This window comes from Schistocerca nitens, chromosome 2, assembly GCF_023898315.1.
Source record: "Schistocerca nitens isolate TAMUIC-IGC-003100 chromosome 2, iqSchNite1.1, whole genome shotgun sequence".
NCBI classification, from domain to species: Eukaryota; Metazoa; Arthropoda; class Insecta; order Orthoptera; family Acrididae; genus Schistocerca; species Schistocerca nitens.
Window position 1 is genome coordinate 679,869,917 of NC_064615.1, and position 18,602 is coordinate 679,888,518.

The 18,602-nt window shown below is 38.5% G+C and overlaps 1 protein-coding gene across 1 annotated transcript in view; it reads left to right on the forward strand.

Annotated features, from left to right (window-relative positions):
- Positions 1-18,602, forward strand: part of LOC126236813 (unconventional myosin-XV) — a 498,803-nt gene that overhangs the window by 285,090 nt on the left and 195,111 nt on the right. The window contains exons 45-46 of the mRNA XM_049946408.1: positions 2,254-2,372; positions 7,994-8,138. Of these exons, the coding sequence (XP_049802365.1) occupies positions 2,254-2,372; positions 7,994-8,138 (264 nt within the window). The remainder of the gene's footprint in view (positions 1-2,253; positions 2,373-7,993; positions 8,139-18,602) is intronic.

Below are 18,602 nucleotides of genomic sequence, written 5' to 3' on the forward strand. Positions count from 1 at the left end.
GAGTCTAAACAAGAGTGCCAAGAGTGGAGTAAAGTGAGCATACAATGAACTGTAGCAGAATGGGGAAGAGTGCCCTTCGTTCCAGAATTATAATAGGTAGGTTGCTAGTCTGACTCACAAGGTGGTGCTGTCTATTGGTTGTGCACACTGATCTTCATGCAATGCTGCTACCATTGTTTGGTTGTGTTGCCATCTAGAAGCTGGAACTGTACCACAAGGTGCCAGCATGGGCAAGTTGAATTGTAAGAAGATGAGCTGGCGACCCACATCTTCTTATGTTCATGCCCAGCAAGTTGTCAGTGTGATACATGTTGTAATATAGGGTTACCACATTTGTGTGCATGGACATGTGTTCTTAAACTACACTCCTGGAAATGGAAAAAAGAACACATTGACACCGGTGTGTCAGACCCACCATACTTGCTCCGGACACTGCGAGAGGGCTGTACAAGCAATGATCACACGCACGGCACAGCGGACACACCAGGAACCGCGGTGTTGGCCGTCGAATGGCGCTAGCTGCGCAGCATTTGTGCACCGCCGCCGTCAGTGTCAGCCAGTTTGCCGTGGCATAAGGAGCTCCATCGCAGTCTTTCACACTGGTAGCATGCCGCGACAGCGTGGACGTGAACCGTATGTGCAGTTGACGGACTTTGAGCGAGGGCGTATAGTGGGCATGCGGGAGGCCGGGTGGACGTACCGCCGAGTTGCTCAACACGTGGGGCGTGAGGTCTCAACAGTACATCGATGTTGTCGCCAGTGGTCGGCGGAAGGTGCACGTGCCCGTCGACCTGGGACCGGACCGCAGCGACGCACGGATGCACGCCAAGACCGTAGGATCCTACGCAGTGCCGTAGGGGACCGCACCGCCACTTCCCAGCAAATTAGGGACACTGTGCTCCTGGGGTATCGGCGAGGACCATTCGCAACCGTCTCCATGAAGCTGGGCTACGGTCCCGCACACCGTTAGGCCGTCTTCCGCTCACGCCCCAACATCGTGCAGCCCGCCTCCAGTGGTGTCGCGACAGGCGTGAATGGAGGGACGAATGGAGACGTGTCGTCTTCAGCGATGAGAGTCGCTTCTGCCTTGGTGCCAATGATGGTCGTATGCGTGTTTGGCGCCGTGCAGGTGAGCGCCACAATCAGGACTGCATACGACCGAGGCACACAGGGCCAACAGCCGGCATCATGGTGTGGGGAGCGATCTCCTACACTGGCCGTACACCACTGGTGATCGTCGAGGGGACACTGAATAGTGCACGGTACATCCAAACCGTCATCGAACCCATCGTTCTACCATTCCTAGACCGGCAAGGGAACTTGCTGTTCCAACAGGACAATGCACGTCCGCATGTATCCCGTGCCACTCAACGTGCTCTAGAAGGTGTAAGTCAACTACCCTGGCCAGCAAGATCTCCGGATCTGTCCCCCATTGAGCATGTTTGGGACTGGATGAAGCGTCGTCTCACGCGGTCTGCACGTCCAGCACGAACGCTTGTCCAACTGAGGCGCCAGGTGGAAATGGCATGGCAAGCCGTTCCACAGGACTACATCCAGCATCTCTACGATCGTCTCCATGGGAGAATAGCAGCCTGCATTGCTGCGAAAGGTGGATATACACTGTACTAGTGCCGACATTGTGCATGCTCTGTTGCCTGTGTCTATGTGCCTGTGGTTCTGTCAGTGTGATCATGTGATGTATCTGACCCCAGGAATGTGTCAATAAAGTTTCCCCTTCCTGGGACAATGAATTCACGGTGTTCTTATTTCAATTTCCAGGAGTGTAGATAAAGAGTGCAAGATCGAAAGCTATTGAAGTCTTTGCCTTTATCTGTACCTATGGACCATACATCATTTGATTGCCTTCCTTTATTTTTGTTTATTTTTAATAACACAGTTTTTGATCTGGTGAAATGGAAAAACAGCTGCAAAGCACAACAGCATGCTTATGTATGGAGGAGCCTCTTTAGATGTAATACCAAAAATACAACACTAATACACAACGAATATGTTTTCTTTTTTTTCCTTCAAATTTATTTTACATAATTTGATCAAGTATTCAGTTACATTTCTGAATGTACCTTTTGATCATGTTCGACAACTGCTATCTTTGTGATAGACACTTTTAAAAAAATGTGGTAAAATACGCAGTTGTGTTACCTAAACAGCTGCAGTGATATGCTATGTAAATTCTGTAATGAATTATTATTCTTTTTTTATAATTGGACACTGAATGTGAGATATCTGTTTCAGGGTGGTCATCAGCATCCGACTGTTCAGCACCTTGCAGTATCTCATTCTGGGGTGCGTCTAGTGCGGCAGGACAAGGCATCGTCCACCCATGATGCCCTTACTGTCACTGACACTTTCAGGTTAGCTTATATTTTCTTTCATTTATCCAAAACAATTTTTTTCTGATTTTTGTAGTCATTTCTAAAGGTATAATGTGACGGTGGTATCCTCAGTTCACCACTTCCCTGTATGTGCCTGAAACTGTTCCTGATTGAAAGCTCACTAAATACTACAATGCAAGATTTTCACTATTTCAGATTGTGTTATCTGTTCCTAATGAGTTAATTCTACTCTTCAGCGTGTTGATGTTGACTACCAAGCTTGTAAAACAGTATACCGTCAAACAGGGTGATTTTGGACATTGGGGCGAATTCGGACAGTATGGCTTATTTGCTCTTTGCCACTGCATAGAAACAAAGAGTTACTTATTTTAACGTCTGTGTGCCAGTTATTTTAAGTGCAAGATTGCATTTATCACTTCCCACAACTTTTATTGCTTCCCTAGGTGAATAATTGACGAACAGTCTTAGTGTTAAAAATCCATGCATTATCGTAAAGTGGAAACTTTCTATTGTTGCGCCAAGTGGGAAGTTATTGTTACCGTAATTGTTGATGCACTCAGTAGCTAACAGCATTGAGACAATTTCTGTACAAGTTTGTCAAATTTCTTGTACAAGGTTATAAAATAATGACAGTTTTTGTAAAACTGTGTACTATGTGGAGTGATTTCGGACAATGCCAAGAATGTATAAGAGCAGGAGAGGTGCTGCAGTATGGTGTAATGATGACCCGGAACTTTTAGATAAAGCTGTTTGTGATACTCAGAGTGGTAAATTATCCTAAAGAAAAGCGTGAGATTTGTATGGTATACCTAAATCAACCCTACAAAATGAAGTGCAGAAAGCTCATTTAAAAAAATAATAATAATAATAATAATAATGTAATATATAAAATTCATTATATCATTCCATATCACTTATTCGTAACAAAGGGCTACCTTAAAATGTGTAAAATGTCACCAAAATGAATTAAAAAGCATGTAGAATTTAAAAAAAAGGCAGTAACAGTCCGAATTCACCCTCTATATACTGTAACTTCGGACAGAGATTTAAAAACCACATGTGCTCGAAATCACCCCAATCCATGGGGTGACTTCAGACACTTTATTTAACTGCCTCAGATAAATATACCTACACATACACTTTCTGGTTCTGGGATATTTTATTCGTTACACTTATACCCTACCACTTCCATAACAATCAATTTAATCTAACAATATATACGAACGTTACAATCAAAATAATGACAAAACCGTCCGAAATCACCCCGTTTGACAGTACTTTGTCTATTTTCGACAAAGGCCTTGTTGGCTGAAAGCTCATTTTGCACCATCTTTTTATTGTGCTATATGATGAGTAGCAACTATCCTTTTCAAATATTGTTACATTCCATCCTGGATTCTGTAGTTGATTCATTTGGTTTTAAAGTGTGTTGCTTCCAGTCACAAAATTGATCAATGCAATCATGAAAATTTAACTTTCATTGGTGATTACTTTGTATGTCATACACCATATGCTCATTTGATAGTTACCTGTAAAATATATCTTCAGGCTCCTTTCCTTTATGTTTTTATTTCCACGTCCTCTTTTTGTTATCTTATGGTTTTCTTTGGTTTCGGAAGTGTTAATATGTTATCTCAGAGAACAGTGCTGGTTTCTCATGGATGAAAATAAATGTTAAAGGTGGACCAGACATCGTCATGTTTTGCTTTTATTGACCTCCTGCCTGAGGAGCAGTTGAGGTGGAACATCTGCGAGAAAACTTGGTGAATACTTTGCATACATTTCCTGCTCATGTTGTAGTATTAGGTGGAGATTTCAAGTTACCAACCATAGACTGAAGACTTGAGTGATTAAAGATGGGTTGTAGTGGCTGTGAATCATGTGAAGTTGATTTAAGTGCCTTATCCGAAAATTACCATGAGCAGCTAATCAGAGAACCGACTTGTGAAAATAATGTCTTAAATATCCATGTCACCGACAGGCCTACATGTTCTGACCCAGTGGAGAACAGAGAATCAGTGATCATAGGGCTGTTACTGCATTACTGAATACAGTTGCAAATATAAATAAAAAGGAAGGTCGGAAGATATATCTGCTTAGCAAGAATGACAAGAAACAGAGTTCAAATTACCTGAGCAGACAACCTGAAAAAATCTCTCCCACACAGGATGTTGAGCATCAATGGTCAAAGATCAAGAATATTGTACAGTATGCTTTAGATAGGTAAGTGCTGAGCAAAGTTGTGAGGGATGAGGGAGACCCACCATGGTTCTACAGTTGTGTTAGGAAGCTGCTGCTAAAGCAAAGAGAGCTTCACTGTAAATTTAAATACAGCCAAAGGCATACAGAGAAACAAAAACTTAATGATGCCAAAATTAGCTTAAGGAGAGTCATGCGTGAAGTGATCAACAAATTTGCAATTAAAATTCTATCTACAAACTTGACAGAAAAATCTAAGAAGTTTTGGTCTTATGTTAAATCAGTAAATCGATTGAAACCATCTGTCCAGACACTCAGTGTGACTATAATGGCACTGAAATGGAGGCTGACACAGAATAGGTCGAAATACTAAACATCTTTTTCCAAAACTGTTTCACAGGGTAAGATCGCATTGTAGTACCTACTTTACATCACCAAACAAATGACAAAATGGTTGATATTGAAACAAGTGACAATGGGATAGACAAGCATTTGAAATCGATCAACAGAGGTAAGGCCACTGGACCTGATGGGATACCAGCATATTTCTCCATAAAGTGTGTGAAAGAACTTGCCTGTCTTTTAGCAGGAGCATACCTTAGGTCTCTGGAAGAGCAAAGTGTTCTTGATTTTTAGGAAAAAGCACAGGTCATTCCCATTTTCAAGAAGGCTCAATGAATGGATCCACAAAACTATAGGCCTATAACTCTGATGTCTGTCTGTTGCATAATTTTTGTACACGTTTTATGCTGGGATATTGTGATATTTCTAGAGACCAAAAATCTCCTCTTCAGGAATGAACATGAGTTCCAAAAATAATGGTTGTGTGAAAGCCAGCTTGCCAAAGGAGTGTTGTAGGACCATTACTTTTCACATTGTATGTAAGCGACCTAGTGGATAACATGGAAAGTTTCGTGACACTTTTCACTGATGATGCTGTTGTGTACAGAGAAGCTGCAATGCTAGAAAATTGTAGCAAGGTGCAGTAAGACATGCAGAGGCTTGATGTTTGGTGCAGGGATTGGCAGTTGGCCTTCAACATAAACAAATGTAATGTGTTGCACATAGGTAAGCAGAAAAACCCATTATTATTTGATTACACCATTTCAGAACAATAACTGGAAGCAGTCACATCCATAAAATATCCATGAGAATGCTTATGGAGCGACTTCAAGTGGAATGACCATATAAAACAAATCACAGATAAGGCAGGTGCCAGACTGAGATTCATAGGAAAGATGCTCAGGAAATGTTGGTCATTTACAAAGGACATAGTTACAAAACCTTCATTTAACAAATACTTCAATATTGCTCATCAGTCCGGGATCCATAGCAGGGATTATTAATAGAGGAAACAGATAAGGTCCAAAGAAGTGCAGCACACTTTGTTACAGGTTCATTTGGTATGCACAAAAGCATCACGGACACACTCTGCCAACTCTAGTTACTGACACTGCAAGAGAGGCATTCTACAGCATGGAGAGCTTCACTATTAATGTTCTGAGAGCACACATTCATAGAAAAGTCACTCTATGTATATTGTATATATCTTGTGAAAAGACCACGAAGGTAAAATTATAGAGATTCAGTCTCTTATGTAGACTTACTAACAACTGTTCTTCTCATGAACCATTCACAACTGAACAAGGAAAATAGGAAGCGATAGTGGTACAGAGTTCCCTCTGCAGTATACAAGAAGAAAAAATAAAAAATAAACAGAACAAAGAAAAGAATTGAGTGTCAGTGGAGGAGCTAAGTGTGTGTGTGTGTGTGTGTGTGTGTGTGTGTGTGTGTGCGTGTGTGCATGTGTGTTGTTGTTGTTGTTCTCAACTACAGGATGGCACAGTTAAAAGTAGCCTGGCTCCCCTTTGAATGAGAATGCAATATTTCGACTTCTGAAATAGAGTAAATAGCTACTGCAATTGACAATTTAATGAATAATCAATTGTTAGCATTCTTCTGGCAGCATTTCTGTTTATTTCATCAGTGAAGTTAGATGGTTCTCTTTGCTGTCTGCAAAATGACTTTCTTGATAAGAGAAAGAATTGAAATTGTGGAAGCATTTGTGAAAACAGGTTGGATTGATACAAAACTTTTGGCGTCAAGTACTGGATAGAGGACTACCAGCAAAGAGAGCAATACAAAGTCTGTATAAAAATCGGTGCACCCGTGGATTGGTGCAAAATTTAAAACGACGAAGAATTCCTTCAGTTTGCACACCAGAAGTTATTGCAAACATTCGGTGAAGAATTATTCAGAGCCCAAACTCTACACATAAATTGGACCAATAGGTGGATGTGAATAGGTGTTGCCAGCAGAAATTGAAAAGTCTTAATCTGAAGCCACATTCTGTGATGATTGTGCAGCAATTACAGGAGGATGGCAGTCAGAAACGTGTATATTATGGTATGTGGCTTTTCAATAACACTAACAACAGTTTGTTAGACCCTTTCCATTACACTGTGAATGATGATTTGTGGTCTCACCTTTCTGGCCATGTGAATTCACAGAACACGAGGTACTGGACAATGGAGAACCCTAACATTGTGTATCAACAACCACTCCATTATGAAAAAATTGGCCTTACGTGCAGTGTAACAGGAACACACATCATTGGACCGATATTTTTTGACACTACCCTCAACACATTTGCATATGTTGAAATTTTTGATACATTTTGTGCTCAAATCACTGAATATGAAAGACAATACTGCTTCTTCCAGCAAGATAGGACAACATATCACATATCTGAGGTATCCGTGGAAAGACTTCATGATGTTTTCGCTGAGGAACAAACTGTCAGCAAACATTTATGGCCACCACTTTCACCAGATCTAAAAACATCTGATTCTTTTCCTGTGGGGACACTTGAAGAGCAAGGTCTGTGAAGCAAATCCACATGCAATACATGAGCTGAAAGACATCAGTCATGAAATTGCAGCCTTCGATATTCAAACTTTATGCAGGGTGTATCTGAATATGTTTAGATGTGCACAGCTGTGTATTGATATTGTAGGGGGTCACTTTCAACATCTTCTATAAATGTATTTTTCATTGTAAATAAATGGTAAGTCCATTTCAGCTCTTTGTTTCTGTAATTTCACTGCATTTCCTTTGCAATTACATGGGCTACTTTCATCTGCACCACCTGTATAATCACCACATAAGTTGAAATGTTTTCTTTAATCTCCAGTAGCTGTAATAGTCTGTGCTGAAACTAGCTATAATATTATGATACAATATGATATTGCAGTGCCTATGTTGTTCAGAAGTACAATGAAATGTTCCTTCAGACGTGCATCCATTATACAGCTGATGCTGCCCATATTCACAACTGGGAATACATTGCATGTATCTATAATATTGTGTCACTATTTTAATCTCAGAAAGTGTGATTTTGTGGCGGCCTGTGGCTTTATTTGGAATTTATCTTATCACAGCTTTGACGAGATTGCTGAAACATCTGTACCAAAGAGCAGTGCAGTACAGCTGATTCTGACGTCAGGTGTACGTATCTTGTTATACACACACAGAGCCAACCAGATTCAGTCAATGATTGACAGGTACCAGCTGGATTATGATAAGGTAAGCTGCAACCTGTTTCTTTTTTTTATTATAGCTAACATTATTACTACCTCCAGCTGTAAAATTGGTGTAGCACAGCAAGGTGAGTACAAAGGTTTTTTTACACGCCCTTGGAGAATTTAAATGACTTTAAATATTCATGATGGTAGCTGAGATCTGTATTTGATGAAGAATTATGCATACTGTGGCAATAGCTTTGGTTACAGTTGGGGTCAGCACCAATTTTTAAGAAGAAAGTAGTAACACAATTTAAAGTTAAGTTACATAAATTTTGTGAGGCTACGTTTGGATAAGCTTGTTTATAAACAGCCATTTTTATGATAATGATATTATGAAAGGATAGTTGCTACTCACCATATAGAGGAGATGCTGAGTCGCAGATAGGCAGAACAAAACGACTGTCAGAAAGTGAGCATTTGGCCAGACTTCTGGTTTTGGCTGCCAGAAACTGTGGTTGTCTGTGTGTGTGTGTGTGTGTGTGTGTGTGTGTGTGCCGTCTATTTTTCAATGAATGCCTTGTTGGCCAAAAGCTCACTTTCTGACAGTCTTTTGGTTGTGCCTATCTGCGACTCAGCATCTCTGCTATATGGCATGTGGCAAGTATCTTTTTCATAGTATTGTTACATTCTATCCTGGAATTTCCATTGTTTGCTTCATTTTTATGATAAAGCACTCTCATTGTTGTGATCTGATGTTGCCACACTTCATATTACTGTAACAGCTGTAAAATATACTCATCTTTTGTTCACTATGAACTGCACATTGATGACAGTATATGCTCAATAGGATAATAGTCATTGATAACTGGAGATTAACAAACATAAGCAGGCAACTTAATGCAACCATGGACAACTTTTCGTCACAGTTCAAACCAGTGGTGGCTCAAGCAAAGTTTTACCAATGTGCTTCAATATTACAAAAAAGATTGGGTTACACTATGTCTTTCGATGAACACAACTTAATACTGTTGTGATAATAGCTCTAACCTAATGCACTAAAATCAAGTATTTTTTTATACGTTTACGATTTCTGCTATGTTTGTTTATTAATGCATTAATGTGTCCTAGGTCTTTCACTCCCCTCTACACCACTCATCGCTCTTCCCGAATAACAAACACAAAGAGCAAAATAATGCGTTAGAAACGTCACACCCGTAGACTCAACTCTTTTCATAAATTTTCGTACTATATTTCCTCATATACTTGCTTTTTTTTTACCACCATTAATAGCATTTTGCTTACAAGGTTCGAAATTGTAACTAAATTGAACATACTAATTTTAGACCTGTGAATTGACCAGTTTGAATGTATTTAAATTATACAATTAATTATCTAACATTGTGAGGACAAAAAGAAAATGTAGATAGCAGCTGGGATGAAATGCGAGTCAAAAAATTGCCAGTCAATGCACGTGACCACTGAGCCACAGCACCTATATATCAAATGCCCCTCAAAAATCCCTCAACTCTATGCTTCCATAACACTTTACAAAGAAAAATACCATCCTGGTGCTGTGAGCAATATAGCACTTGTAGGGCCGGAAGGCATAATGACACATAAGGGCATGCACAGTGGAAACCAGACACTTGTGTCCCTTCTCTGAGTTGATTGTAGCATGGCTGACCATAATTTTAGTACTCGACACTGGTTTCTGGTTATCATGGAAAGAGCACTAAAAAGCATGTTTTTCAAAAATTGTTCAAATGGCTCTAAGCACTATGGGACTTAACATCTGAGGTCATCAGTCCCCTAGACGTAGAACTACTTAAACCTAACTAACCTAGGGACATCGCACACATTCATGCCCGAGGCAGGATTCGAACCTGCGACCATAACAGGCGCGTGGTTCTGGACCGAAGCGCCTAGAACCACTCAGCCACAGTGGCCGGCAGCATGTTTTTGTCAATTTTATTTGCATACCTGCACTCGCTCGAAGAGAAATGGTGTAATTTTATTGCATTTTCCAGCCCACATTCAAAGGGAAATGGTATAATTTTTATGAGATTTCCGGCTCATATTTGAGGAGAAATGGCACAATTTAAGTGTGATATTTACAGTGTGTTGTAGCACATTAGTACATGAATACTGGCCACCTCTGGTTCAAACAATTTTGTATTGGTTTATATTTATGAACATGCTACTGCAAATCAGAAACACAGTAACACCAAAAGAATGGGAAGCAATTGATGTAAGAAAAGCCAGTGGTTGGTTGAAGTTTGCTGGAAAAGTCTGCGATGTTCAGTGAAGAAATGATTGCGAACATCTTGAGGAATTCTTGTGCAGCTGCATGATGTTGTTTTAAAAAAAGATTCAAGTGGTATAATTGGAACACAGAATTACTTCTTATACAAAGATATTATGGTGTTTCACAAATTAGTGTGCATTTTGCTTTAAGTTTGACTTTTTATGTAACCTTCTCTTGTGTGTTGGCCACAATTGACTACTATGTTTAAAAAAAATTCTTGAAATAATTTTTTGTGTTATTTAAAGGGTACATATTTTGTATATCCAGTGTGAGCATAAAGCCATTTCTTCTTCATATTACCACACTTTTCCTTTGCTGACTATGTTTGATCAAAGAAGTAGTAATGTTACTTTTGTATGCAAAATTGTATAAGAATCACACAAGGATTGTTACTGCAGTTTCATTGTAATGATTGCAATACCTGCTGTGTACTGTCTGTAAACCACCACATTTGTTTACACTAAAATATCAGGTTTTTGAAGAAATATTTTACCCATTTGTAAACATGACCTTCAGGGTCACTGAACCATGACCCTGCAGCCACAGCTCTACTTTTGTAGTTTCACGTGGTCATGGGCAGTGGAGCGTGTGGCTTACTTTGTTGGTTTTCTGAGAGTGCTTCTTCTCTTCATACTTTCTGCCTTATTCATTTAACAACAGACTGAAATATATGTAGCACATAAGTGACAGGAAAGTATTGTGAGAATATAATCTGGATGAGAAATCATAAATTTTATCACACTGTCAGAGCCCTTGCTTATTCCTGCTCATTGCTGCATTTTTGTTTTATCCTTTAGGTAAAGTGTGAAAGAATGAGTTTAAAAAAGTACAAATACAAGCAGTTATAAATTATTGCATGGGAAGTGTATGTCATTTAGGGAAATACTTGTGAAAAATATTTTGTCAGTTACCATGTTTCAGGCAACTCAAAAGGAGATAATCCAGAGTACATGTTTTGAATTATTATGACTGTTCAGACGGAAAGTTTCCTACGGATGTACAAGCCTATACACCTACACCACTCAGAGTTTCCTGTAATTTTTAAAGCTATGCTATTTCTTCTTCACTGTCCACTGCCTTTGTGACTCATTCAAGAAAATGGAAGGATAACTTACCTTTTGAAGGAATCCAAAGTCTTTATAAGTTGAGATAATAAAAATGGAAGAGTAAATTCATTCTGGAAATGAAAGATTAGGTATTCCTGTCTCATTTAGCAATAACAATTTTTCAACTTCCTTTCTTCAGCATAATTATGAAGGTGACTATGACTTAAATCAGTACAACAGAACGGTGAAGAAACATTGCCAGTACAAAGGGTAACTATGTTCAGTAAAAAGTGCAAGGTTGCAGAGTGTGACATGAGGATGTTATTACTTTCCAGAAGGTGTTGACATATTTAATCTGTAAACAAGCTTTTGTGTTACTGAAATATGTTCCCTCTTCACTAGGTACAACAAAAGTGTTTTGAAACATAGTGTACTGTTACCCAGTAGCAAAGAATGTTGCTTTGAAGAGCTTTTAATCAGAACAGCGAAATCAGGCTGAGCAGTGTATAATATGACCTTGAGGAATGGTACACAATTGACAACTGCCATTGTGTTTGCATTGTGGAGTGAAGCAAGTGAGAAGAAACAACTTTCACAGCAGTTGGAAGGTTTTATTCTTGTTATGAAAGCTGAAAGTGGAGCTGGTCAGTGAGGCATGGCATGAAAAGACCTTCCACAGACAGTAGTGATCTGTCTGTCTTGACTGTTGGTTTGAATCTCATCCAGTGACTGCAGGGACAGTAATAATGTTATCACCACAGTGTTTTCTCTGGCTTGTTGAACTTCCAGAAGCTCCTCAGTTACCACCACCACTACCACCACCATTACCACCTCCACCTGTGGCACAACATTTGCAACAACATTGTCATGGACCAGTATTGTTAGCACCAGAAGTTGGACCTATCTCAGCAGTTATGTGTAATGATTTGACTATTTTGGAGGACTGGTATGAAGCAGTGCGATGTGCTAGGACTTTAGGACTTTTTCTGGATCTTTATCGGGCAGTAAGTGCAGGAATAAACCCATCTGACTGGTGCTCACAGGTAAAAGACATTACATTAAGTCTTCCAGTTCTCCCTCCCCTCCCAAACCAATTTAGTCGTTCAGCTTTTATTACTGTGTTGTTAATTTATTGTACTGGTTTGTATCAACAGTTTTGTTTGCTGCATAAAAGAGAGTTATTTCCAAAATTTAATTCTGTCATTCATAAGATATCTATGGTACAATACAGCTTTAGTGATATGGTGTATAGGGTAAAGAAGGTAGTAAGGGATCCTTTGAGATTTATGTGATAACACTGAATTCAGTGAAAACTGTTTGTTAACACACTGTTGCATACCTTTGCATCCTTAGTACAGGACAACTGGTCCATCAAATTTATACTGTCAGACCACTATTACTGCATTGTAGTGTTCTGAAATACTAAGAAGGAAATGTAAGTTACACTGAATGTTTTAGTTGATCCCGGGGAGAATTGAAGCAGGAGATTTGGGTTTGAATCCCAGTGTTACAGATTATTAGTTGTCAGGGGAGAGGTATTATGTACATGGATTTGTGGACACATTCTTTAATAACATGCTGTTTTAAGCACTTCAGAGTTTGTTATGGTAGCAGGATTTCTATTGGAATATATATATATCTCTCTCTCTCTCTCTCTCTCTCTTTCTCTCTCTGTCTATCTATCTATCTATCTATCTGCCTATATATCCATCTGTCTGTCTATCTCTAATAGGGGACAGGCTGACACAGTAATTGTTTGTCATTAAATGGGGTAGTATTGCAGGAAAAGATGATGTGAATATTTCAAGCGACTGGTAAATTGATAACAAATCTTTAACAGTGTTGTAGTTCTCTCTGGTAATGTATTTTTTGTGACATAGATTAGTTATTGAAGAGAAAAGAACAAGAATTACTAGAAAATTGAAAAGAGGATATTTTATTTTCTGTTTCATACAGAAATATAATTTGCAAAATATTTTATTTCTGTTATGACAGTATGGAAAGAACAGATCACTACTCATCACTTAGAAGAGGCACTGAATCTCAGACAGGCACAATGAAAAAGAATGCTAAAATATTAAGCTTTTGGGCAGAGTCCTTTTTTCGACATAGAAAACGCACACCCATTGACACAGGCTCAACTTGCACACACATTCGCATTGTCTCCAGTCACTGAAGCCTGACTGTCACTCAGTGCCCAAAGACAGTGGCCATGTGTGTGTATGTGTTTTATATTTCAGGAGAAAGACTTTGTCTGAAAGATTAAAATTTTACCACAGTTTTCTTCTTGTGCCTGTCTGCGACTCAACACCTCGTCTATGTGATGAGTAGCAGTCTAACCTTTCCATGTTGTTCGTATTCAATATTGGCTTTTCCCATTGTTTTATTTCTGTTATGGGCATTTATTTGTGGAAATCAGGCTCTAGATAGGCATATAGTGCTAGCAGTGTAAACTCTTGTGGTGTCATTGGTTGGTAGTCCTATGTATGGGTCAGCATAGGGATGACAATTATGGGCAAGGCTGAAAACTATTGCCAGGACATAGCCTACATGTCTCGGATACCATCAGGCTGGCTGGCAAATTTAATATCCACAGCCAAAAAGACAGTGTGTTCTGTACATGGCCATTTGAAACTGACAGGTAGTTTAGTAAAATACAGAAGTAACTTAAAGGTGCCTTTGCATATGAGTGAAAAAAGCTGGAGTGTGACTCATTCAACTGATTTATCTTTGGTGTTGTGTGGTAAAACTGAGGACAGTATCAGTATTACTGAAAAATGTGAAACCTGTTTCTAAACTGAGAGAAGTATCAAAACTGGCGAAAAACATAAACATTGCGTTGTAAATATTTTAGAAATGACATCATGTAACATCTCAAGCTACTGTTCAATTTATTATTTATTGTGCAGCTGGTCTCAGTCAAAGACACATTACTTTTTTATATATTTATTTCTATTTTTTTATTGTACTCATCAGATGATGGCTTTTGCAAATGTCATATTGTTACAAAGGTATAGTACCTTTCATATTTGTGAACAAAGATTTAACACGTAACATATTTAACAATAAAGGTTAATACATAATATATACAGCTTAAAATGTTTTCAGTGAAAACAGGCAATTATTTGCAAGAAAAGTGTTTAGTTTTGTTTTAAGTGGATCCCCAGTATGTCCTCTTATTGATTCTGACAGATTGTCGTACCACATTGAGCCACTGAGATACAGACTATGGTCTGTTGCTTCTAACTTTTTTTGTAATAACTGTACTTATTTTTTGCGTTGTGATTACATACATCATAACATTTGGTTGTGTCACTCTGATGGCTTACAAAAAAGGAGACAAATACACACACACACACACACACACACACACACACACAGTGAGATATTTATTTTTGGTTCGGACATCACGGCAGGTTTCCCGGGATTTCAGATCATGTATCAGCATTACAGCTGTCTTTTGTAGCTCCAGTATTCTGTTCAAGTTTAATTCAGCAGAAGATGCCCACAGCTTTATCCTATAACTTATAAATGGGAAAATTCTCCAGCAGTGCATTGTTCTTATTACATACAATTTTAGACATTTGGCTAAACAGGTACAATGCACTGCTTATTTTCCTGCAAACGTAGTTAAAATGATTTTCATTACCATCCAAGTATAGGCCAAGGAATATCATTCCCTTTATGTGAAATTCCATAAATACATCTGTGGTATGAGTTGGCTGTTTTAACTCCAGTAGCTGTAATTTAATGATATTTACTTTTAGGCCTTGGTTACTAAAATATTTAGTCACCTCAGATATCCCGTGTGTTGCAAAACAGGTTATTCCTCCTCATTGTTACCATAAAATGGTACAGATGTGTCATCTGCATAAGTAATTATTTAGGAATTAGAAGGATGCATAACATCATTCACATACATAAGAAAAAGAAATAGTCCCAATATTGACTCCTGCTCCACACCCTTCATTACTGTTTCAGTCATAGACTGGATGTTGATATTTCTCACCCCATTTTGATTGTTTTAAATTTGTTTATTGTTTACAGTTTTTTAGGGAAGTAGGTAGGAGTTCAAGAGTAAGATTCATACTGTAATCTTCATTTTCATATAGTTAACCTTACCTGTGTTTGCCACACAGAATATGATTAAAGGTGGTATATTAATATAATTGCATTGATACTACACATTCATTATTTCTTGAAGCTTCACTAAACTGATGTGAAAGCTTATATACATCACAACATCCTGATTGAGATGGTTCAGCTGGCAAGAGAAAAGACTTGCAGTGAGGAAGAGAGAGATCGAGTTTTACTTCTCATCATAGTTTCTCTTAATCACTTCATGTTGAGTCCAGGATGGTTTCTTTATATGGCTCACAACTGATTTCTTTCCCTTTTCTTTTATGACTGCAAAAGGACTATTTCTAATGATATCAAATGGACATTACACTGTAACTTTCCTTACATCACAACATCAGTCCAACGATGTGTGGTGTGTCCTGGTTTTTATTGTTATTGTCTAGTTGGTTGTTTCTTCCCATGTCCAATGCTCATAGTTGCTTATTTCTGGAATATTTACAGGACAGCTGCTGAGTGGCTACAAACACATTTCCATGAGTAATGTATGTGGGAAACTCAGAAATTGGGGAGAACCTCCTGTGCCACAAACAGGAGGTGGGCTCTCTGAACACGATTTTGTAGGGTGTTGTTTATTTATTAGTATGTACTGCCAAGAAGGACCATAATCACTTCACACTAATGATGCATATGTCCTGTAAGGCAGGTAAGGCTAAACTGTGAACACTGTGCTTTTCATTGTGTGGGTAACATTGTCTCTGGCTGTGAATGAACAATTGTACTACCAAACTGTGGGGGACAGAAGAAAGTTGTAAATGAAGACAAGGACTGCATTTGTTAAACAGTGAATGTACAAACTATTCAAAAGAGAATCATCAGCCATTTGACATTCACTGCCGGCTAAAAGTGTCCCCCTTATCTTTTTTCATGCATTACTGCCTTGGATATGCACCCATGCTGCTCCTCTTTGTTTTGTAATGCCACCTACCATCTTTGATTAGGTCATTGTCTTAGTCTCTTGTTATCTTTTGATATCCATCAAAGAACTTCCTCAGGCTATCTATCATCTATTCATGTGGCTACCGTTCCTAATAATCTTAATATCATATTGAATACAGTCATACTTATGTCTTCCATTCAAGTCTATTCCTGGATTGTTTTGCTTGTTTTCCTGTATATACTAGTAATTCCTAACATCCATTACCCACAGAGCATCCCTCAGTTTTTTATATAGTTTTACGTTAAAAGTCAGTGTCTCCCTGCCAGTCAGAATTCTTAAAACACACTGACTGTAACTTTCCCATTTCACATGTATTAGAATATTTGCTTTGAAAACTCTGTGTAGTTTACCAAGACAATTCAGGCAGGTGTTCCTCTTCTGTTTTATTTCTTTAGCAGTCTATCCAGTCTTTGTTTAAATATAAAAAATCATCAATTGTTTTTATATTTTCATTGCTAAATTCAGCTGTTTACTTTTATATGTACTGACCGTACATTATTTTCATCTTATTAAAATTGATTTTCAGTTGTACTTTCAGACTTACATTATTAACTTCTTCTATTCATTGCTGAAGTTTAGCTGCACTGGGTGCAAACTGTACAATGTCATCAGCAAAATGATGGCGATTCAGATATGTTCCATTGCCATACATTCTTTTTTTGCTTTCCTACTTTAAAACTCTGTAAACTTCCGGCTTAGATCCATTGAGAATAGTTTTGGTATTATGAAATATCTTGGACTGGCTCCTCTTTCAATTTTGAATACATCACTTGTCATATACAGTCTAATGATAGCTGTTTGGAAGAGAATAATGAATAATTAAAACTGCTTTAATATATCATTTATTTTTCAGTCCCAGTCACACTAGGTTTGATCTCCTTGGACTCTGTTCTTATCTGTGTAATTGTGTCAGCAACTCATCATGTCTCCATCATTACAACGGAATGTGGTCCTTATACAGACATGACAGATTGCTGACACAACTACATGACTTGAATATGATCCAGGGAGATCAAGATGAACCATACTGTAAAAAAATGTACAACTTAGATTGAAAAATAAACAGTATATTAAAGTTGTTTTAATTATCAATACAGTTGCTGTTCTTTCATGATGGATATATCAGCTATAGTGAATAATAACTGTTATTCATTATGTGGAATTATTGAAACATGTGTTGCTCGATTATAAGAAATATTCATTGGGACATTTTTTGTTGCACATTACCAGTCTGAATTTGCGGAGGCAGTTACAGATCAACAGCCAGCAGGTACAGAGAAATCTTCTTATGGGGCAGCCACAACTGTACAAGTACATTTTGAAAAATGTGTTAACCACAGGACAGTTGCTTCATCTACAATCTCTTATTGGGTACATGACAGTTACAGTTCTATCATCTGCTGTAAACTGCAATGATAAAAATATTCTGTTACATGTGAAAGGGAGGGAATCCTTAAGTTTGAAATATCAGATATGGAACTATGTGGCTAAAATTTCAGAAGTAAAACAAATTAAAAGAGAGGACATGATGTTACTTATAAATAAAATCACTTGATCATCTGAGGTCATCCTCACCCCAGTACTGTCACGGAACCAAAGGTTCCATGTCAAAAGAGTGAAAGGGACCTAAAAAATCTGAAAAAACAGACGTCACAACCAAACACCATCATCATCATCTTCGACAGTTTCCAGCCTCTGGCCAGGTCTGTATGGAACATAGGCCTCTCTGTCGTCTTCTATCTTGCCACCATCTCTCCGTCTTCACCTTGGTCCAGTCTTCTCCTTTCTTCTGGATGCATTCCTCTACCCCTTTGAGCCATCTGTCTCTCGGTCTTCCTCGTGGTCTCTTTCCTTCCAGTTTCATCTTGTGTATCCTCCTGGGTATCCTCTTCTCCTCCATTCTCTTAATGTGTCCATACCATGTCAGCCTTGCTTTCTCTATCTCCTCCTGTAATGGTTCCACCTTCATTAACTCTCTGATCCTCTCATTTTTTAATCTGTCTATCTTTGTCACTCCAATACTGTTTCTCAAGAATTTCATCTCACTAGCTTGTACTTTGCTTTTCTCTCGTCCTTTCATAACCCAGGTTTCTGATG